This window comes from Quercus suber, unplaced genomic scaffold (genome assembly GCF_002906115.3).
Source record: "Quercus suber isolate HL8 unplaced genomic scaffold, Cork oak 2.0 scaffold_684, whole genome shotgun sequence".
NCBI lineage: Eukaryota > Viridiplantae > Streptophyta > Magnoliopsida > Fagales > Fagaceae > Quercus > Quercus suber.
Genome location: NW_027070125.1, coordinates 263110 through 285509, shown reverse-complemented (window position 1 = coordinate 285509; position 22400 = coordinate 263110). Strand labels below are relative to the sequence as shown.

General features: G+C 33.0%; 2 protein-coding genes across 3 annotated transcripts; one reads left to right on the top strand and one right to left on the bottom strand.

The window, feature by feature from the left end:
- Positions 1–9894: 9894 nt before the first annotated feature.
- On the top strand, positions 9895–12950 carry LOC112007159 (B3 domain-containing transcription factor VRN1). Its single transcript, XM_024039465.2, has 4 exons — positions 9895–10079; positions 10530–10935; positions 11867–12370; positions 12464–12950. The coding sequence occupies exons 2-4, from the start codon at positions 10849–10851 to the stop codon at positions 12719–12721; spliced, it is 849 nt and encodes a 282-aa protein (XP_023895233.2). The 5' UTR covers positions 9895–10079; positions 10530–10848; the 3' UTR covers positions 12722–12950.
- Positions 12951–15914: 2964 nt separating this feature from the next.
- Positions 15915–20875, bottom strand: LOC112007188 (monocopper oxidase-like protein SKS1). Of its 2 annotated transcripts, none has more exons than XM_024039496.2 (9): positions 20472–20875; positions 19178–19287; positions 18801–19071; positions 18583–18721; positions 17707–18073; positions 16994–17359; positions 16833–16911; positions 16426–16625; positions 15915–16329 (listed from the first exon to the last, which is right to left on the bottom strand). In XM_024039496.2, the coding sequence occupies exons 1-9, from the start codon at positions 20619–20621 to the stop codon at positions 16230–16232; spliced, it is 1782 nt and encodes a 593-aa protein (XP_023895264.2). In that variant the 5' UTR covers positions 20622–20875; the 3' UTR covers positions 15915–16229. The 2 variants fall into 2 exon arrangements, with proteins under 2 accessions (XP_023895264.2, XP_065622216.1); XM_065766144.1 differs by lacking the exon at positions 20472–20875 and adding an exon at positions 19611–19746.
- Positions 20876–22400: the final 1525 nt, after the last annotated feature.

The window sequence follows — 22400 nt, the reverse complement described above, 5'->3', positions numbered from 1 at the left end:
TAGTCACTTGCTTCTCGGGCTACATCACTTTGTGGCCTATTCCATTTTTCAAACACCGCTTTGATTTCTGTCACACCATATATATCCTCCAAGCTGTCATGAGAAATTGCTCTTGAAATCTAGACACTACTCCAATTCTATCTTTTCAAGATTTATTTTACTACAAGACAAGATTTTTTGGAACTTATTACTCCATGAGATTAAATTCAATAAAGATGTGGTGTAAAAACTTATGTTTATACCATCCAATAATATTGTGCCACGTCAGATTTTTTTAAATAATTGCACATGAAATATTAAACCGTAATACACACAATTACTATCTATTTCAATAGAATAAAACCCTAAACTAAACTTTTTCTAGAACCAATACACCTTACGAAGTTGCCGGTAATATCAATCAAAGTATCAATCAAAGCTTCTGATCTAGGCTTTCTGATCTAAACTCAAAGCTCAAAAGGTAAGAGGTCATGGCTCATGTATTTTTTTGATTTACAAACACCACTTTTACTTGTACTAGAGAGCAGAACTCTTAACAACGTCAAGTCCAATCACTATTTCAATAGATTGTTTTCATATTTTCAAGATAAGTTACTATCATATTCTATAAAATAATGAATGGACTTGGAGTTGGCAGGAGTTCTGCAAAGTAAAAGTGGTGTTTTTAAATAAAAAAACTACATGAGCCAAGACCTCTGACCCTTTGAGCTTTGAGTTTTAGATTAGAAAGCCATTAGAAGCTTTGATTGATTCCCAGCAGCTTCCCAAGGTTTTCAACTCTTGTCTAGGTGTTTGATTTGTACATTCTAGTGAAAACTCTACAAGTTTTGCCTAATGTGTCTTCTAGTTTCTTTTTTTTCTTTTTCCAAATTAATTGGGTATTTGTTTCCTGAAAAAAATGAGCTGTCTTATAACTGTTGAATGTGATTATACACACTATCTAGATGAAATAATTTATGGGTTATGTTTCATACGTGTTCTTTCAATGACTTTTATATAGATTTTGGTTAGATATAGAAGATTAAGATTCAGAGTTTGCTTTTCCCTTATATTGGCATTTGGGCCGTACGTCTCATTCTACGGCCGCGTTTTAAACACGGCCTAAGGACTGGACATAGCCGTAGGATGTATCCTTAGGCCGCGGTTAGAAACCGCGGCCATAGACCCTCTCAGGCCTATAGTCACAAGTTTTAGGCCATATTTGTAAGCGCGGCCTAAAAAACCGCGGCTATAGGCCAAATCGGGCTATGGCCACGTTTTTGTGACCTATAGCCGCGTTTTTTAACTGCAGCCATAGGCGCTTTTTTTTTGTAGTCTGTGAATATATATCTAGCAAATTTATGAGCTGATTTGTTGGCCTCCCTCCTTATTTTCGTAGCCAACTTCCTAGTAGCAAAAACTGTGCAGTCTTGCCTTTGTCTTTTCAATCACATTAGCAAGAACAGTCCAAATCCTTAAAAGTTGCACTGTTAAAATTGGTCTTAATAAACTCATTAAAATAGTCACTTGCTTCTCGGGCTACATCACTTTGTGGCCTATTCCATTTTTCAAACACCGCTTTGATTTCTGTCACACCATATATATCCTCCAAGCTGTCATGAGAAATTGCTCTTGAAATCTAGACACTACTCCAATTCTATCTTTTCAAGATTTATTTTACTACAGGACAAGATTTTTTGGAACTTATTACTCCATATTGCGTGAACTTCATTCATTTTTCAACTTTAATGATTTGAATCCCTTTTATCTACCTCATGGAAACACTGTTTCCTTGATTTCACTTAATGTAATATGAAGTAATACTTAATTTGATAGTTGCAGAGAATCCCTCCAAAGTTGAAAGCTGAGGGGAGCATTTGGTTTTGTGATGGTTGAGAGGATTTTGTTGAGTTCTATTCTATTTCCGCTGGGCACCTTCTAGTCTTCATATATGAAAGAAATTCAAATTTCCATGTTATTATATTTGATAAGACTACCACTAAGATTCAATATCCATCCAACAAGAATATTGTTAACTTGGGAGATATTGTGGACATAACCGAATTAGATGATATAAACATCTCAAGGCATGACAAACAGCCTTCGAACACTTCTTCAAGAGGAAGAGAGAGAGCAATCCAAGCAGCCAAGGGTCCATACCTAAAGTTCGTTCTTTCATGGCTGTCATGCAACCGTATAATATAAAGCTTAACTATGTTGTAAGTCTTGTCTATATATACACATGATTTTCATTATGAAGTTCTTTAAATATGGCCTTGAAAATATATGTGCTTAACTATTGCAATTGTTCTTTCTTGGGCTTTCTGTGCCTATGGAATTTACTGACAAGCATATTGCTTGGAATCAATTTGTGGATCTTCAGACTTGTGGAGAAAAACAATGGCGTGTCCGGTGCTATCGCCATACTGGTACATCTTCAGCCATGAGAATGGGGAAAGGATGGGCTGCATTTTCAATAGAAAATCATTTAGAAGAATGAGATGTTTGTGTTTTCAAGGTGATCCAGACAAGTCCTGTTTTGCCCATGAGGGTCTCAATATTTCATGTCAATGACTATGCAGTCAATTAATTGTGTCTTNCATATTCAGGAACGATAAGGATGAGGAAATATCTGAGGGAAAGGCTGCTGCCACCGTATTCAATGCATTGCAACAGCTTTTCTGGCCGCATTTATGTGGAGAAGACCTCTGAACAGTGCCTCCTAACCTACCGCCACTCACACAGAGATGAAAAGAAGCTGCCTGACGTGACAGGTACTTAAGCAAGTTCATGGATGGGGAGCACGTGGACGATGGAGATGAGGGTGAGAGTGACTATATAATAGAGGGAGAGGGTTTGAAACAAACCATGGAATGTATTCAAACTGATGAATGAACAGTTAAAAGAGTGATAATCTATTGTTATTAGTCCCTTGCTAATTCTAGTTCTTTGACCCATACTCTACAAATTAATTGTCTTTGGGTTTGCGTAAAGATTTTGGACCCTACATTATCTTTTCTCTGAAAAAAAAAAAGTTAGTTATTATCTTAATAATCACGTTCATTGTGCTTTCCAAAAAAAAAATCACGTTCATTGTTTATAAATAATTAAAATATCATCTAATTAAAAATACATATAACTGATTAGTGAATAATTAGTCACATATTGGACGGGATTTGACATAAATTCCTTTGGAATAATTTTGAGAAAAACTTTATCCGTTTTATACAAGTTAAAAAAAACTTGAAAGCTTTTGCTCAAAAAAAAAAAAAAAAAAAAAAACTTGAAAGCTTGTTTCAAATTTGTTTTTGTTAAGTTATTGTTTTTGTTGACTTAATTTAGTGCCAAATTTACTTCTAATTCTACTTATTTCTTTGTATTTTTGGAATTAGGTTGTGATAAGTGATTGGATAAATGTGTTTGCAGGGCCGGCCCAACAAAATTTGAGGCCTTAAGCAAAAAATTTATATGGGGTCTTTTTATATGTAAACATTAATTAAATAAAATTATATAATACTAATTAAATGAAGATTAATTTGATGTAAATGTAGAAATTGATGAATAATACTAGCTCAACTAAGGTTAATTTCAAATAGAAGATTGAATATTATAGTTGAATCAAAAGGAATTTACTTTAACTTGAATATATGACTATGTTTAGTTAAGTACAGTTGTAATCTAAATGTTAATTTTATATATTCTTTTTAAAAGAAAGAGATAGATAGGTATTATTTGGTGTGTGGCTTAGTAGGAAATTAGTCATTATTGGTGATTTATCACATTTGCAGCATTTTATTTGAAACATCTTAGGGTTTTGATTGGGTTAAATTTTTATTGGTCTCCTATTTTAAAAGCCATGTTAGAAATGAAAAAGAAAAAGACTAAAAATACTACAAAATATTCACAATAAATGTGATTATAACTGTAATTGATGAATTTTAACAATTTAATTTATTTGTATTTGAATTTCTTTTTTATGTGATTGGTGATATGTCAGTTAAATCTATAATAAAATTTTTGGTATTTTTAGCATCGCCCTTAAAAAATGTATCAATTATTTAAAAAATGTTATATTTTTATAAAATTTTGGACTTTTTACTAAGGGAGATGGGGCCTTTTTTTGGTAGAGAAATTTTTTATTTGTTGTGAGGCCTTAGGCCTAGGCCTTGAGCCGGCACTGTGTGCTTGAACCCTAGTCACTGGTGCAAAGCAGAGCATTTTGCTCATGCGAAATGCATGTGGTTCCTCTGATGTTCGCGTGACAAAAAAAGAATCAGCCTTTGTGATGACCGACTTGTGGGCAATTCATGAGATGTTTTACTACCACGAGTTTGTTGAGGACACAGCATCTATTTTATTCTTATCCTTTGGCCTGCTCAATTTCAATCCAAATCTCGTGTACCATTTTCCATTGAGAGATCTATTACACTTATCAATGAGAGGAGATTACTATCAAAATCATCTGATGAGAAAAATTTTGGCTAAATCTCAAAAGGGACAACTGACCCTCGGAAGGGAAAGTCAACCCCTTAAAAGGGAAGGTCATTCTGAAAGGGACGGTCCTCTTAGGGGTCAACGAATTAGGTAATCTCTGATTTGGAAAATTCATCACCTAGGGTTTCCCATGGCTCGTGTGGGGCCCACTCACACATCCTAACATGGAAACTACTTGCACATCACAACCAAAGGCCTTACCATGCAATCAAATCTTTCATATATGGGAAGGCTATTACTAGGTATCTTGGGACCTTTCTCTCTACAAGGAAATCTCCTCGTATCAAAGGATTCAGGTCATTTCTCTACCACTATATAAACCACAAACCTTACCCTTCTTGAGGTATGTGAATTCTCCCTAGCTCTTGCATTCTTGAGTTCTGAGAGATTCTTTTATTACTAACTTAACATTCGGAGGGTCTTTGGCTAGTACCTTACCGGTGCCCTTTGATTGGTTCTCTTTTATTCTTCAAGTATAAATCCATTGGCATGTGTGTGAACGATCAACTCACTGATGATTTTTGTGCATCATCATCATTCTTGAGTGTTTGAGAGTTGATCGAAGCTTGGAATCATTTGGAGCAATACCACAAATCTTAGGAGACTTGGTGGGTGGCTAGTGGTTGGCAGCTCAACGCCCATTTTTGGAGACTAGTTAAAGAAAGGACTTGATGAAGTCAGTTGTTAGTAGGAGCCTAGAGGGCTCAAGTACTAGGAAAGCCTTAGGCTTGGAGGGCTTATTATGTATCTTGTACTACAACTACTCACTCATGGAAGTTTCAATATCACTACTACAGAGAGGTTTTTTTATCCTAATTATTGGGTTTCCCTCTTTGATAACACATCATTGTTATTGTGAGGTTTGCATTTCTTTTCCACTATTTATATTACTTTATTTGCTTTAGTGGTTTTATGAATATCCAAGCAATATGAAATTGGTTAATCACTTACATTTGACATTCAAGTTAGTTTAGATTTAAAAGTGATTAGGTGGCAAATTTTGGAATTTAGGTCTAAATACATACCTAAGAGCATCCACATCCAGATCTCATATCCCATCCTATTTTACCATCCCAAAAAGCTACTTTATTACTTATACAATACCATTTTACAATACACTCAACATCCCATATTTCATTTTTTTTCATTCTACTTATTAAAATAATATAAATTACACAATAAAATAATATAAAAAATCTCTCTCTCTCTTCTTTCTTCATCTTTGTTCTCCGTCTCTCTATTTTTCCCTCTCTCATCCACCCACCACCAACCCAAACCCAGAACAACCACCCACCAATACACGCTTGCAACTTGAAAAAATCCTTGATTTTTTTTCTTCTCTTCACTGCCAATTCAGCCATATTCACAAAGAAAGAAAGAGCAAAGATAAAATTCAACCACCATCCATATCAAACCCATACCCAAATTTAGCCATACCCACCTCTTCCTTAAGCCATCAGTCACAACAGAAAGAAAGAAAGAAAGAAAAAAAAAAAAAAAAAAACCAAATCGCAATCCAGAAGAACCCAAACCTCTTCTGATCTGGCTTGGTGATTTGGCGTGAGCTCCGAGAGAGAGGCTTGACAATGGCGAGAGAGAGATGGGATGAGAAACAGAGAAGGAAGAGAGAGAAAAGAAAGAGAAAAAATGAGAGAGGAGAGAGAAATTACCGGGTAAAAAGAGCATTAAAAAATTATTATTTTTTATACAATTTAGCTACAGTACCATCTTACATTTAAGATGGTACTATAGCTAAATCTCAAAAAAAAAAAAAAATGCTTTTCCCATATAGCCTTCCAGTTGCTGAGCATTTGTTGGGCTTGTTGGGCTTGTATCTTACATTTGGCATATGAGAAGCCCACTGCGGATACTCTAAGGTTTTAGGTATATCTTTCAATTTTACACTATGTATTTGGCCCTAATTTTTTTTTTTTTTTTGAAAGGGTATTTGGCCCTAAATTAATAGTAATAAACTAACAGTAATAAAAGACATGTATGAATGAGACACTTGTGGAAATTAAAAATTTTAGGGAAAAATATTATTTTGATTTTTAAATTTTAGCAAAAGTTTGTTTTACTCAAAAATTTATTTTTTGCAGCTATTTTAATATCATCTGTTTATATTTTTTCTTGAGAGACATGAGAATTGAAATAAGAATATAATATAACATTAGGCGAAATTTTATTTTTATTTTTTTAACAATTGTTGTTGTAAGTTATGATTAAAGGCACCAATTACAACAATTCGTTTTCATAATTAATTATGTAAAAGATTGCAATAAAAATTGTGTTGATAGTAGACGTTTGATTTTTTTTTTTTTTTTTTTTAATGAGTGAGGTTGAGATAGCGTAAATTCTTATACATTAATCTTACTAATGGATGAGTTAATAGTAAATAAATAAATAATCATTCAAATGTTTATATACTGTGTCATTCTTATTGTGCTTATATTAGAGGTTAGATTTTATTTATTTTTTAAATGAGTGGGGTAGAGATAGTGTAAATTCTTCTATAATAACTTTACAAATTGATGTATTAATCATTCAAATGTTTATATGTAGCCCATTTGGGGTAAGCTACAAATTTCAGTTTATTTAAGTTTTTAGCTTCTTTTTGGTACTATTTATCAATATTATTAATTCTGTTTCAGCTCCTATTTTAGTTTGTTTAGTGGAACGGAATATTTTGATACCAGCTTATTTCGACGTACCGTTTCAAGATTCCTAAAAAAAAAAAAAAAAACATACAAACACGCATGCATATATATATATATATATATATGAACACACGTATACAACATAAAAGTTTCAATTTAAAGAAGTGTTACTATTATATAAAATAATGAATTTAATTAATTTTTTAAATTAAATAAAGTAAAATATAAAAATATTATTTATAATTGTCTACAAATAAAATTCACATTTTAGATAATCCTAAAAAATATAATAAATGTGAAAGTCAAAGCACAAAAGTTCTTAATATTTTAATTAGTATATAAATCTTGAAATTATATTAATAAAAGAAGTATTATGTTCACAATATTTTACAATAATTTATAAGTGTTTAGTTGTTATTAATTTTAAGTTAAATCCACAATTGAAATTACTTTTTTGCTTATTAGTAACAGCTAATATCAATATATTACTCACAATCTATTATATAAGTATTGTGAAAATGTTATCAATATAATATTTATCTAATAATATATATTTTTCTAAAATAAATTAATATTAATATGAAGTTATAAACTATGGTACACAATTAGGAAAATAAAAATAATACCTCTTACTGACCTTTGCTTTTGGATTTTTTTTTTTAACTTTCTTTCTCATTTTCAAAGTTAATCACGTGATGTGCTCAAAAAAGCTGAAATTTGAAATCAATAAAAGAGGATTGGACTAGACTCTAGAAGACACTCAAGAGTCAAGNATCCAGAAGAACCCAAACCTCTTCCTTTAGGCATCGATCACAACGAAAAAAAAAAAAAAACACACACACACACACACATAGAACCCAGATTGCAACCTAGAAGAACCGGATCGCAACCCACTTCGGCAGTGCTTTTTGACACCAAATTCTCCACTTCAGGGCCTACAAACTTGCGTTCATCGCTTTCCTCCACGCCACCACTAACCTCTACCCAAACAAACCCAGCAAACACCGAAACCCACCATCAAACCCATCGGAACAAATCCCCCAACCCATTGGAAAAAATCACAACCACCGGACCTAAATCCAACCACCCAACGCCAACCCAAACACCACCCAAATCCGACCCAAACGCTGGAAACTGGAACCAAAAACCCAAAATAAAACCCACCACACCCATCGTAGCTGCGCCACCAGCCTCGCCACCACGCGATCAAGAAATCCAATCCAGCGTGAGCTCCGATCTGGCTTGGTGATTTGGCGTGAGCTCCGAGAGAGAGGCTTGACAATGGCGAGAGAGAGATGGGATGAGAAACAGAGAAGGAAGAGAGAGAAAAGAAAGAGAAAAAATGAGAGAGGAGAGAGAAATTACCGGGTAAAAAGAGCATTAAAAAATTATTATTTTTTATACAATTTAGCTACAGTACCATCTTACATTTAAGATGGTACTATAGCTAAATCTCAAAAAAAAAAAAAAAAATGCTTTTCCCATATAGCCTTCCAGTTGCTGAGCATTTGTTGGGCTTGTTGGGCTTGTATCTTACATTTGGCATATGAGAAGCCCACTGCGGATACTCTAAGGTTTTAGGTATATCTTTCAATTTTACACTATGTATTTGGCCCTAATTTTTTTTTTTTTTTTGAAAGGGTATTTGGCCCTAAATTAATAGTAATAAACTAACAGTAATAAAAGACATGTATGAATGAGACACTTGTGGAAATTAAAAATTTTAGGGAAAAATATTATTTTGATTTTTAAATTTTAGCAAAAGTTTGTTTTACTCAAAAATTTATTTTTTGCAGCTATTTTAATATCATCTGTTTATATTTTTTCTTGAGAGACATGAGAATTGAAATAAGAATATAATATAACATTAGGCGAAATTTTATTTTTATTTTTTTAACAATTGTTGTTGTAAGTTATGATTAAAGGCACCAATTACAACAATTCGTTTTCATAATTAATTATGTAAAAGATTGCAATAAAAATTGTGTTGATAGTAGACGTTTGATTTTTTTTTTTTTTTTTTTTAATGAGTGAGGTTGAGATAGCGTAAATTCTTATACATTAATCTTACTAATGGATGAGTTAATAGTAAATAAATAAATAATCATTCAAATGTTTATATACTGTGTCATTCTTATTGTGCTTATATTAGAGGTTAGATTTTATTTATTTTTTAAATGAGTGGGGTAGAGATAGTGTAAATTCTTCTATAATAACTTTACAAATTGATGTATTAATCATTCAAATGTTTATATGTAGCCCATTTGGGGTAAGCTACAAATTTCAGTTTATTTAAGTTTTTAGCTTCTTTTTGGTACTATTTATCAATATTATTAATTCTGTTTCAGCTCCTATTTTAGTTTGTTTAGTGGAACGGAATATTTTGATACCAGCTTATTTCGACGTACCGTTTCAAGATTCCTAAAAAAAAAAAAAAAAACATACAAACACGCATGCATATATATATATATATATATATGAACACACGTATACAACATAAAAGTTTCAATTTAAAGAAGTGTTACTATTATATAAAATAATGAATTTAATTAATTTTTTAAATTAAATAAAGTAAAATATAAAAATATTATTTATAATTGTCTACAAATAAAATTCACATTTTAGATAATCCTAAAAAATATAATAAATGTGAAAGTCAAAGCACAAAAGTTCTTAATATTTTAATTAGTATATAAATCTTGAAATTATATTAATAAAGAAGAATGTTATATAAGACAGTAGAAAATTTCTGTCCAAAAAAAAAAAAAAAAAAAAGACAGTAGATAATAAAAGAATAAAACAACGAAAGACCAATCCCACTCACCAGCGAATGCAAAACGGAGAAGAAGAAGATAAAGAAGAAGAAGAAGATGAAGAAGTGGGCTGGGACGCTTTGTTCATTCAGGCAAATGGCGGGCCGGCGACGTGGTGGAGACCTGAGATTGATGGGTTTGTAGTTATATATATATATATATATTTTTTTTTTTAAGCCAAAATCTGATACCAGCCGGAATTCAACGGAATGGCCGGAATGTTCCGAAACTAATCGGAATTTAACCCGAGGTGGAACGGGTGGTATTACCGTACCGGATTGCATACCGGTACAAGATATTCCGGCCAGAACGGAAAGAAACGAAATCAATAACATTGCTAAGTTCTCATTTTACTGTTCAGTTAACTTTAAATCTTATTTTCTAACTCTTTTAACAAAAAAAATTTCAAATTCAACTAAATAAACTGTTCATAGTGCGTCATTGAAATCGATGATATATGTGTGTGTGTATATATATATACATATATATCTGTTGTTAAAATAGATGGTACGAGTCTGTAAACATTTTTTAGTCTAACATTTCGTCGGTTTACTTTTTAAATCTTGATATCTATTTCGTTCAACAGGTAGGAGATCCTGCATCTTCCCAAGAGTACTACATTCTGCACTTGCGTGTTCGATCTTCTAATATATCACTACCAAAATGCTATGGAGACTTGACAAATGACAAGTAGTCAAGTACACCGTTTAGATATGATATGACAGTCACAGAGACAGAACTGAGAAAACTGAAGATTTCGTCAAGATGCTTGGACTGGCGTATTCACTGCTCAATCTACCCGTATCTAGGGTACTACTTTATATATATATATATATATAGTTACAATACATACAAACTCATTCAAACCACACAACCAACTACTTATTCATTCACTGAAAATCCATATGGCTCTAAAAGGAAGGACTCACCGGAGTAGACACTCACACTTCTTCAAGATAATACTTCCTTCCACCGTGCAGGACATGAAACTGGTAATGTATTACATTCCTACGTAGCATTGTTTTCTTTTGGCTAAGTTTATCTTAAATTACTTGCTTCTTCTTTTTTATTTTTTTATTTCCCTGCTGTTCTTTGTTGCTATGTATGAGTCTTGTGCTTTTGTATGCACCAGCAGCACCACTGTAAAAACGGGTACTCTGGTTCTTGTTGGTCACTGACCTCTGCTTTGTAATATAGGAAACACCTTAAGAAGTGAAATGTATCCACTATCCAGTTAGATATGTTGCTATTTCCAATATATTGTTTGTCTAGTTTGAAATGTTACGATGGTTAGGAGTTTTGTTCATTTAAAGTGAGTCAAATTAAAGCCAAGTTTCTTGACCTGTCACAGGGAAAGTTCATCCTCACAAAATTCAATGTTGCATGTGATAATGAATTGGAACTTGGAAGCATCGTTCTGAGTTTATTTTATGGAAGAACAACTGATTTTCTTATGCAAAATTTCAAATATATGGCTAACCAAAGTTTCTAAGCTCTCAATAAAGGCCAGAGTGGTGGTCAATGATTAAAATGTAGGAGAAAATGATGAACCATGAGATAGTTAAAGAGTTTCTCTAGATCACATGTTTTCCTTATAACTACATCATTGTTGAACTGTGTTTTGTCAAATTTTTATTGATTAGATTGTGCTGTAACTGATTTCATCAAAGCAATTTTGAGTATTTGATCGGACTAAAAACAAGGACATTTGGTAAAACTTAGAAATAGGGTAAAAGCCTGAAAGCCTGGTCAGCCTCTAAAATGTTTCTTTCAAGTTATGGTTTGGTGTAGCATTGCTGCAAAAATCACTAATGTTGCAATTGTGATGATCAGAAACCATTGATGTAAACCTTGGAAGCATAGTTTTCTTGATTTAATTTTATATTGGAATTAAGAAAATGTAACTAGATTTTGTGCTCGTAGAGGCTTCCTGAAAAGTTTGTAAGGGAACATGGGGATAAACTTTCCGGTGTTGCTACACTTGCTGTTCCTAATGGCTGCACTTGGCAAGTGAGGTTGGAGAAGGCTAACAACAATATTTGGTTTCATGGCGGTTGGAGGGATTTTGTCGAGTATCATTCTATCAATTATGGGTACTTCCTAGTCTTCAAATACAAAGGGAACTCGAAATTCCATGTTCTTGTGTTTGATATGACTACTACTGAGATTAAGTATCCATCTAATGGGGATAAGAAAAGGCAGGGCAGTTTGAATGAAAATGAAATTTCTACTCCACAAGAGTTGTGTGTAAAAGAGGAAGTAGATACTGAATTGATCGTTATAGAAAACCTTCCCATGTCTTCAGCAAGAGGATCTGTGTTATCTGGAGGAGGAGAAAGGGCATTGCAAGCAGCCAGAATGTTCAAGCCAAAAAATCCTTCTTTCATCCGTGTCATTCCGGCATATAGTTTAATACGCAATTTTGTGGTGAGCCTTTATTGTATATATATGTTTAGCTCTTGAAGTATTTTAAAAGTCAACTTGAAATATGCTTATTTGAAATTCTACTTTCTTGTGCAGTATGTCTGTCCTGAATTTTCAAAAAATTATGCTTGTGGGAAAAAAAATATCAAGCTTCAGGCTTCTAGTGGAAAATGTTGGCCTTGCCAGTTTTGTTTCAAAGATGGTACAACTTCACCTAAGACAATCGGCGTGGGATGGAAACCATTTGCTAGAGACAATGGTATAAAGGAAGGGGATGTATGTGTCTTTGAGTTGATCAACAGGAAGGAAGTTGTGCTGAAAGTTTCGATATTTCGCGTAACTGAGTTTGCATGACAAGTAAACCAACCTTCAGACTTGGACAACTTGCCTAAACTTGTGGTAGGTGATTTTGACGTGAAACTAAACGTGGTACTTATTTTCTTTTTGGGATTTTGATTACTAGGACTGTATCTTAACGCCAAGACCTTTTGGTAAGTTTTGTCTATTTACTAGATCTTGTTGGAAAAAGTTTGTAATTCCAAACTATGTTATTAATGCTTAAGCTATTTTGTAATTGCCTACACTTAGACTGCGGAAAGCTGGGAATTATGCCATACAATCTTTGAGGAATCGGCCTATCAGAAGGCAATTAGAATCCTTGTTCCATCAAAACATAACCAAATTAAAGAAAGTGCTATGGAGCCTTAGCTCGGTGTTGCAAAAAACTAGATGGTGAAATTATTGTTGCTTTCAGAAATCTAACATTTTAATGTACAATCAAATAATGTGGATGATGCAGAAATCTAATGCAAACCAAATATATCTTGTTCTAACAAGCTTTGAGAAGGAATGTGGAGCATGATATATGAGAGAGCAAAATAGACGAGGAGCATTATTTTAGTAGAGAAATTATGGTGCTAAAAAAAGAGTTCTGAACTCTGAGATAAATATAGACTAGACATTGTCACATATTGCACCTGATCCAAATCTTTGTCACGTGTACAAGGGTCATTGTCACTTTTTTAGATAAATAGATTAGTAGGCTCATTCTGAAATTTGACAAAGGCAACCAAAATCTGAGTAGCAATGCTATAGTGCTTGTGGGAAAAAAAATATCAAGCTTCAGGCTTCTAGTGGAAAATGTTGGCCTTGCCAGTTTTGTTTCAAAGATGGTACAACTTCACCTAAGACAATCGGCGTGGGATGGAAACCATTTGCTAGAGACAATGGTATAAAGGAAGGGGATGTATGTGTCTTTGAGTTGATCAACAGGAAGGAAGTTGTGCTGAAAGTTTCGATATTTCGCGTAACTGAGTTTGCATGACAAGTAAACCAACCTTCAGACTTGGACAACTTGCCTAAACTTGTGGTAGGTGATTTTGACGTGAAACTAAACGTGGTACTTATTTTCTTTTTGGGATTTTGATTACTAGGACTGTATCTTAACGCCAAGACCTTTTGGTAAGTTTTGTCTATTTACTAGATCTTGTTGGAAAAAGTTTGTAATTCCAAACTATGTTATTAATGCTTAAGCTATTTTGTAATTGCCTACACTTAGACTGCGGAAAGCTGGGAATTATGCCATACAATCTTTGAGGAATCGGCCTATCAGAAGGCAATTAGAATCCTTGTTCCATCAAAACATAACCAAATTAAAGCAAGTGCTATGGAGCCTTAGCTCAGTGTTGCAAAAAACTAGATGGTGAAATTATTGTTGCTTTCAGAAATCTAACATTTTAATGTACAATCAAATAATGTGGATGATGCAGAAATCTACTGCAAACCAAATATATCTTGTTCTAACAAGCTTTGAGAAGGAATGTGGAGCATGATATATGAGAGAGCAAAATAGACGAGGAGCATTAAATTAGTAGAGAAATTATGGTGCTAAAAAAAGAGTTCTGAACTCTGAGATAAATATAGACTAGACATTGGGTCCGTTTGGATAGTACTTATTGTTGCTGAAAGTTACTAAAAACTGATTATTGCTGAAAACACTGTAGCAAAATAATTTTTAAATGTGTGAATAGTGTTGTGGGACCCACTTTTAATATTAAATATTGCGTGAACAGTGTATGAACAGTGCGTGAACAGTACACACACAGTATATACACAGTAAATTTTGTCCCCCAAAGTCAAAAAAACCGGCCAAAAAAAAAAAAAAAAAAATGGAGAAAACGTGAAATGGAAAACGTGCCGCAACTTACCGTGGAATCCAAACACAGGCATTGTCACATATTGCACCTGATCCAAATCTTTGTCACGTGTACAAGGGTCATTGTCACTTTTTTAGATAAATAGATTAGTAGGCTCATTCTGAAATTTGACAAAGGCAACCAAAATCTGAGTAGCAATGCTATAGTCACAATAGTTTTGACAACAAATTTCACACTTGTTGAATTCGCAATTAATTATTGATTTTTATATAGGCTCGTCATTAATAACTTACCACCTCAAATAAGTGTGAAATTTGTTGTCAATTCTGTTGTGCCTCTAGACATTGAAATCTGAGATAGGAGAAATTAGGAGCAAAATGAAAAGGAAAGACACTTTTAATGTGCCTTGAATTGATATAGAATTCTTGTAAATTGATTAAGGAATTCCTTGTTCCTTAAGGCCTTTTTACCAAATACCAAAAATATTTTTATTCATCCCCTTTAATTATTTTTTGTCGAATGAAAAAAATGAGTAGAAAGATGATCTGAGTTAGCATCTTTCATCTAGACTTAATAATAGAGTATAAATAAATAAATATATATATATATATATTCCAAAAATGATTGAGGAATTCTGTGTCTCGATTTGATGTGATAAACTTTAAAATACCATATCCTTAACCACTTCATTGGAATTATAAAATTCAATGGTCAGTGTAGGATCAATTTTGTTCTTTGTGCATCCCTAAAAATAAGTTACCAAAATTGCCCTACTAATTTGGACACTCAATTTTAGAAATGAGGGCAAAATTCTTGATAGACAATGTTTTCGTCCAAGCCTATGTAGAGGAACTCAATTAATAAAATTATTCGCATAGATTAACATGACTCAATAAATAAGGTAAAATCTACGAATTTTTTTAAAATTTAGGAAAATAATAAAATATAGCATATACACCTTTCCAAACGAGATAGATTACTATTTTGGAGACAGCCAAATATGGGAGAGTGGACAAAGCAGATGTGTCATGTGAGTGAGAAATCTTTTTGGAAAATTAACTTAAAGGCTTCAATACAAAATTGAAGGGGGAAGGGAGGAGTTAGAGGGGATGAGGCATGGAATTCTAAAATAATGACACATCCATAGTTCAATAGAACCCATGGTAAAATGTCCTGTATGCAGTCCACTATATAGTAGCCCCAAAACAATTACACTGGAAGTGCATGTGAGCAAAAACTAGAAACTTTATTATAATTTATTTATCCCTGTCATTTGAAGCACATACCACCCATATTGAATGGAATTATTACCCAAATAATGACAAAAGATGTCCATAATAAATCAAATAGCATTGCATTTGTGTGGTATATTATGAATTCAGTAGACCCTCTTCTCAATAAGTCAAATGGTATTAAGAATGAATTAATCATAATTAGTGTAACTTAAAGACTAGAAGAAATGTTGGATAACCAGTTGCCTAAATTACAAGAAATAGGTGTAACCCCAATATGTTTTTTCCAAAAAAAAAAAGAAAAGAAAAGGAAACAGTTCCTTTGGACCAGAAAATTTTGTACTGACAAACGTTTGCACACCTAAACTAAATATGTCTCACAAACATCTCCAACAATAACATCACACCTGCAACAGAGTCAGGACAAAGCCGTCACAGTTTGGTATCATATTTCTCACCAATCAGCAGCAAAGCTTAGCTTGAAATATTAATCAAAGCAAAGAACGCCACCAGCAAAGTGAAAAGCAGTTTTGAGTTTCCTCTTAAAACTGATCCTGCAGAATTGTTTTCATCCCTAAAGGTGCCAACAAAAGAAGAATTAAAGAAGTTAGTGTGTATGAATGTGAGTGCACTAGAAAGAGAGAACGAGTTTCTAAGTTTCTAGACATACTTTGCTAAGTATTGGAGGGCACCACAATATAAAACATTTTCAGGTTTATCCATCTCCGTTGCACCATTTTCCTGTGGATTGATAATTTTCATATAAGTTTCTTGACCTAGATACCATCTATCAAGATTTTCGGTTCTAATGTTCCACACTCCAACGTTGTCCAAAGAAATAAGGACTGCTGTCCATCCCCCAGGGAAAACCTACACAACAAAAAAACTGAAGAGTTCAACACAAGACATACAACTGGACCGCACAGAAACCATCATTAACAATATAAGTACACTAGCATTTCTCACTTCTAAGAACCTCAAATTCTTACAGAAATTTTAAGAATTATGAATCTAACGGTTGAAAGAAATTTATTCACATTAGCTCCATGATTCCCTTGTATTACATTAAAAACGAACCTGTGTAGTGGAGCGAGAAATTGCATCCCACTTGTTATATCTACTTCTACTGTCTACTGTCCACTCATTAGTACCCATCCTGCACTCAATCAATCAATTTCTTACAATGCCTATACCTTAAGGCAAATGAGATATTGTATAAACAAAGGAAAGATTCTTACCCAACTATAAAAAATGAATAGCCATCTACATGAAAACTCTGCATCACGGTATCATTGTTCTGAAATATGATTTCTATGAATCCCTTATATGTAGCATTGATAACAGATCTGTCCACCCGGGGTGTTCTGTTAAGAGGCTGATCAGGAAAATCAAGCTTATAAGCTCCTGTCACATTATACTTGTCAGCAAGCCTGATTGGTGTGTCAGGATTGACAAATGAGATCCCGTTAAGTGTTGTTCGAAGCGTCCCATTAATTATTTCTGGTGGCACAGTCTTTATCACATAGGTCTGAGTCACATTAATTTGACCATAGTGAAAGGAACCTTGAGGATTAGGGCGAGCTCCGCTGGCAGATACATTTTGCCTAAACAATATAGAATGGAATCTTTAAATATAAGCATATTAACAATTAAACTTCTATTACAAGAATTTCACTGAAACATAAATCAAAAAGAAAAGAAGGGGAGTGCAACTAAAAATGCTGCCACATCATTTATCTGCGTCGACTTAAAGCATGAATTACACCTAACTGCACCATCTGCAGAGGCAGCTACTCAAAGAAGATTCTGTAATTTTTGGGCATGAATTAAACCAACTGCCCCATCATTTATATTAGGCTTGATTACTGCTTGTGATGTGTCATGACTCATGAGAAACCAAGCTATCCAAGACATCATACTCCTAAACGAACGAGGTGTTATGAAAACAAACCTGATGCTTAATGCTTGGTTCATTGACCATGACTTGTCATAAAAATCATTTGGTGGGTCAGGGAGAGGACCAGCTGCTGGTCCTTTAGAATTGGAATAGCGTAAAACAGCAACACCGGTCACTCTTTGCCAAAGAGATTCATTCACAAATCTAGCACTTGCCACGATGTAGTAATCAGAACTTGCATTCTGGTCCATGGTAACCAAAAACGAACAAGATTGCCCAACATGAATATCTAAGGAAGAAAAATTTTGTTGTGTTGTATAGTATCCTTCTGTTTCTGCTAGAAGCAGAAAATGGTTTTGAATTCTAAAGTTCAAACTAGTTGAAATTCCAACATTGTGCACACGAACTCGATATGTTTTGCCTGCAAAACATAATGCTATAGCCAATTAATATCTCAAACTGCTAAAACCATTTGCAAGGAAACATAAACAACAAAGAAATCCATATCATAAAATCAAAAATGAAGAACCAAAATAATATGATGTAGTATGGCCATTCTCCAAATGCACGTCTATGTGTGTTCTACAAACCTCTACAATCTCAAACTGATACCGGTAATTTTATAAGTAATGGAAACCAATGAAACTTAAAGATTTAAATTTAGTAGGCATAAAAATTAAACAAAACAAGATGTCAAGAAGTTGATTGAGAAAAATGACTTCTAAGTTCCAACAAAATCACTAAACTGAAAACATTAAATAAAAAGAGGAACTCAGGCATTAACTGATGACCAGATACACAATAGCTACCCAAGAGAAAATAAAGACCGGTGTGATATGGAAAACAAAATTTTTGTGAAAACAAAAACAAGAATAAAAAGAAAGCAAATGGTTTAACACATTTTCCCTACCAATACTGAAAAAACATTACCTGGATCAACTTGAATGGTTTCATACTCAATGCCATCAGGTACGAGGGTGTTGTTGTATCTGTAAGGCCCCTTTCCATTGATGAGAACTCCATCAGGCATCGCAAGGCCATTTCCAGCATCAAGAGCTGATCGCAGTGCCTAAAATTTGAAAAAAGTTAAATCTACAATCCCACTACAATGTCCACAAGCAAACACCAACATAAAAACAAATACTGACCGTATGGTTCTGGATATACCAGTCACCTATTGTAATGGTGATATCCCCATCTGGCTGTGCAAAAGGAATTGCAATTATAACCCGATTATTAATAATGATAGGACCAAAGCCACCAGATGCTCTCTGAAAATTGAGAGATGGGAAGTAGAAAAAGCTCCCAATTTGATCCTTCATTTGAAACTGGTAAGTCCAATTCCTTTTTGGATGAATTGGACAATTTGTGCCAAGAACACCATCCTGCCAAGAGTCATGCCGCATCTGAATCCCAGACCTGCCACAAACATTAATCCCAAATATGTCAAAGGCCACTCCAAGGCAAAATTAATGTTAAAAAAAAAAAAAAAACTAAAATAAGATTATATTGTGCTGAAACCAACCAGGTCATCAAGAGATTTTCATCCAAATCATTATGTACGTTGACATTAAGATTGTCATTAGTAGTAGAATTGATTAGGGGACCCGGAAACTTTCCATTAACCGCAATAACCTGCAAACCATAATTTAATAAAATAGGTAAATCACTCAAATTTTGATAAACTTCAACATTACTCTTTCTAATTCAACAAAAGTCGGGTCATAAAACCTTTGAAGAAAATTTAAAAGAAAGCAGGGAACAAAATCATGTAATTGCATTAAACAAATATTAATTAGAAAAGAATCACACCAACACAAGCACAATTCTTGAATGGTGAATCATAATAATGACAAATGAATGATAATAACAACAGTGACAAGAACAATAATATTGATAATTTTTTTGTAGGTAGATTGTAGATAGTGGGGAAGGGGAATGGGGTTCGAACCACATACATGAGACATCACAGAGGATTTCCACAATAAAATTGATAATTAAGAATGAATTGTTGAAATCAATATAGCATCCATCAACATACAAAAGGACCCCAAATCACAAAAGGTAACTGCAGAAAGAGTGGGTAACAACAAGAAAAACACAAGCTCCACATTGTAAACATCGCTGTATTTGTATTATACTACTTCTGTACTTCACCAATAAACTCTCTCTCTCTTGGGGATTGTTCATTTACTTCACCTACTACTCAAAGTACATCTGATAGAACTAAATAAAAGTAATCAACTTAAAAAATTTTAAAAAAAAATTTTAAAAAGAACAACCCAAAAAAAGGGAATATATTCAATATACAAAACCTTACAAAAATAAAAATTTTACAGTGACACTTTTGTATCCTAATCTAATTTCAATAATAATCAATTCCCACTATCAGATAAACATATACAATATAAACAAAGCTAACTATAGGAAAGAGAAAAAAATATACATGTACATACATACATACATACATACATAACATATATATATATATATATATAAAATCTAAAAGCCCATATAGAAAAACCACCTGTAATGACATGTTTGGACCTTAATCTACTTCCATCAACTTAAACCTCATTCACCAATATACATAGCATAAACCATACATTGCTAACAATAAACAAAACCACATAGAAAAATCATCATAAATGTCACTTGCAAAAGATTCAAGCCACAAGAAAACCCAATTTTTTTTATATAATAATAAAATAAAAAAGTCAAAATAGACCCCCAGTTTTACAATCTACAAATAAAACAAAGCACTCCCACATGTAAAAAAACAAATCTTTAGAAAATAAAGAGAGAGCTGAGAAGTGAACCTGTTGAGGAACGCCGAGAGGTGATGCAGTGATGTAAGAGAGACGAAGGTCATAGAAAATACTTGGGTCAGCAGTAAAACAGAGGCTTGGAAACAGAGCAATGAATAGCAATGAAAACAGAGTAAACAGAGAGACTCCAAACAGAGCCATGAAAAAATTTGAATGTAAAATATTGGGTTTATGGAATAGTAATAAGCAGAGCAGAAGAAAAGATACTTTACAAAGATTTTAGTTTGGGGTTTACATAATAAGCAAACAAAGACTCACAAAACAGAGAAAGTGTGTGTTTTTTTGTGTGTGAATGTATTTTCTGAGAGTTGCTCTGTTTTTTTTTTTATCTGTCTGAGAGTGGTTCTTACTTCTTAGTCTGTAAGAAAGAATGAGAGAGTAATAAGTAATGCGAAGAGAGGACTCAAGGCGTTAGTCTTTAAAACGTTTCTTTAATTTTGGAAAGTTTTGAGCGTAGTCCGCGTATGGTGACAGGGCACTGGCTAGGCCGGTTGAGTCTCTAGTGCCCCCCTTTTTTTTTTCTTTTTTCTTTACGAGGATCTCTTTGAATTTTTTTTTAATAGAAAAAAGTATCTAAATTTTTTCAAGTATTTGACTATTCTTTCAAGTGTGTGCAATTTTTTCATTCCACACTCGAATATTAGCGGGAGGAAACTCTTGAGGGTGGTCTCAAGATGTTGACAACAGATTTCAATTTTAAGATTTCATTAATTTCATATGACTTTAGGAACTGCTTAGTCGACCCCGAAGGTTTCTTTGAAATTAACTATCCCACTTTTTTTTTCTTAATTTAGTTTACAATGAAATAATAATAATGACAAAAAAGAAAAATAATAATAATAAGTAAGTAACAAAACAAATTTTAGAAGAAATGGAATATTATACCTGTAGTTGGTATAAAATAAAAATTGTATCATTGGCCGATTTTTATGAAATTAATATTGCACTAATCACAACTTACTTTCCTAATAAGTTATGTGAAATTTTTCATTTTCTAATTTTATTAAAAGAGGGGTGAGGGTAAATTATACTTTTAGCTCCTAAATTTTGGTGTAAGTTAGATTTTGGTCCCTCAATTGTTCAAAGTTCATATTTGGTCCATGTTATAAATGTGTGTGTGTGTGTGTGTGATTTGACTCCTTCATATATTTTTATATTTATATGATTAACGGGATTTTAAGGAACACCATTTTCAAGGACCAAATAGAACTAACCACATATTTAAAGAGCCAACATTAAACCAAGCCTATGCATGAAGGAATGGAATTATTCTCTTTTTAAAATTTTAGGGACCAAATTAGAATTTTAAAATTTTAATGACCAAAATCAAATTTGTCTCAAATTTTAGGAACTAAAATTACAATTTAGAGGAAAATAAAAAGGATCATTCAAATCAAATTAGCAGCATTTTTTTTTTTTTTTTTGCTGGGGTCTTTTCCACTGACATGAGTGGGAGTCTAATGATTGGATAATAGAAATTATTTACTATGGTTTTAGAGATTAGGAACCTTACACTCATAAGAAATGTTAAGGTCAAGATGCCTTATGAAATGATGTAGTAGTGATCAAAATTTAAAAGATATATATCTCGTTGATGTGTGGGATTAAAGACTTGTGACTTTGGGTTCAAACTTGTCATTGTCTAACTACTAATTTACAAACATTTTATCTTATTTGAATAAATATTTTGGTATGTATGCGCAATGTTGAAATGGTGTTGTCACATTTTATTTTACTGTATTGCAAACCAACCACCGTCAATATTGTAGCTATATATGTACAACAACAGCTAAAAAATAATCTTTTCTTATTCTTTTTAGGAAAAAAAAAAAAAAAAGGTTTTCCTTTATTTAATTTATTTCCAATCACGTCTATTGTGCAACATTGACAAGTAATCATCCTTTTTTTCTTAAATAAAGT

Coding starts and splice junctions, on each gene's coding strand:
- LOC112007159 (XM_024039465.2), top strand. CDS start 10,849: ATGGCTCTAAAAGGAAGGACTCACCGGAGTAGACACTCACACTTCTTC. Junction 10,936..11,866: donor CCGTGCAGGACATGAAACTG/GTAATGTATTAC, acceptor TTGTGCTCGTAG/AGGCTTCCTGAAAAGTTTGT. Junction 12,371..12,463: donor GTTTAATACGCAATTTTGTG/GTGAGCCTTTAT, acceptor TTTCTTGTGCAG/TATGTCTGTCCTGAATTTTC.
- LOC112007188 (XM_024039496.2), bottom strand. CDS start 20,621: ATGGCTCTGTTTGGAGTCTCTCTGTTTACTCTGTTTTCATTGCTATTC. Junction 18,722..18,800: donor GGTATATCCAGAACCATACG/GTCAGTATTTGT, acceptor TTCAAATTTTAG/GCACTGCGATCAGCTCTTGA. Junction 16,912..16,993: donor TATTCATTTTTTATAGTTGG/GTAAGAATCTTT, acceptor GATTGAGTGCAG/GATGGGTACTAATGAGTGGA.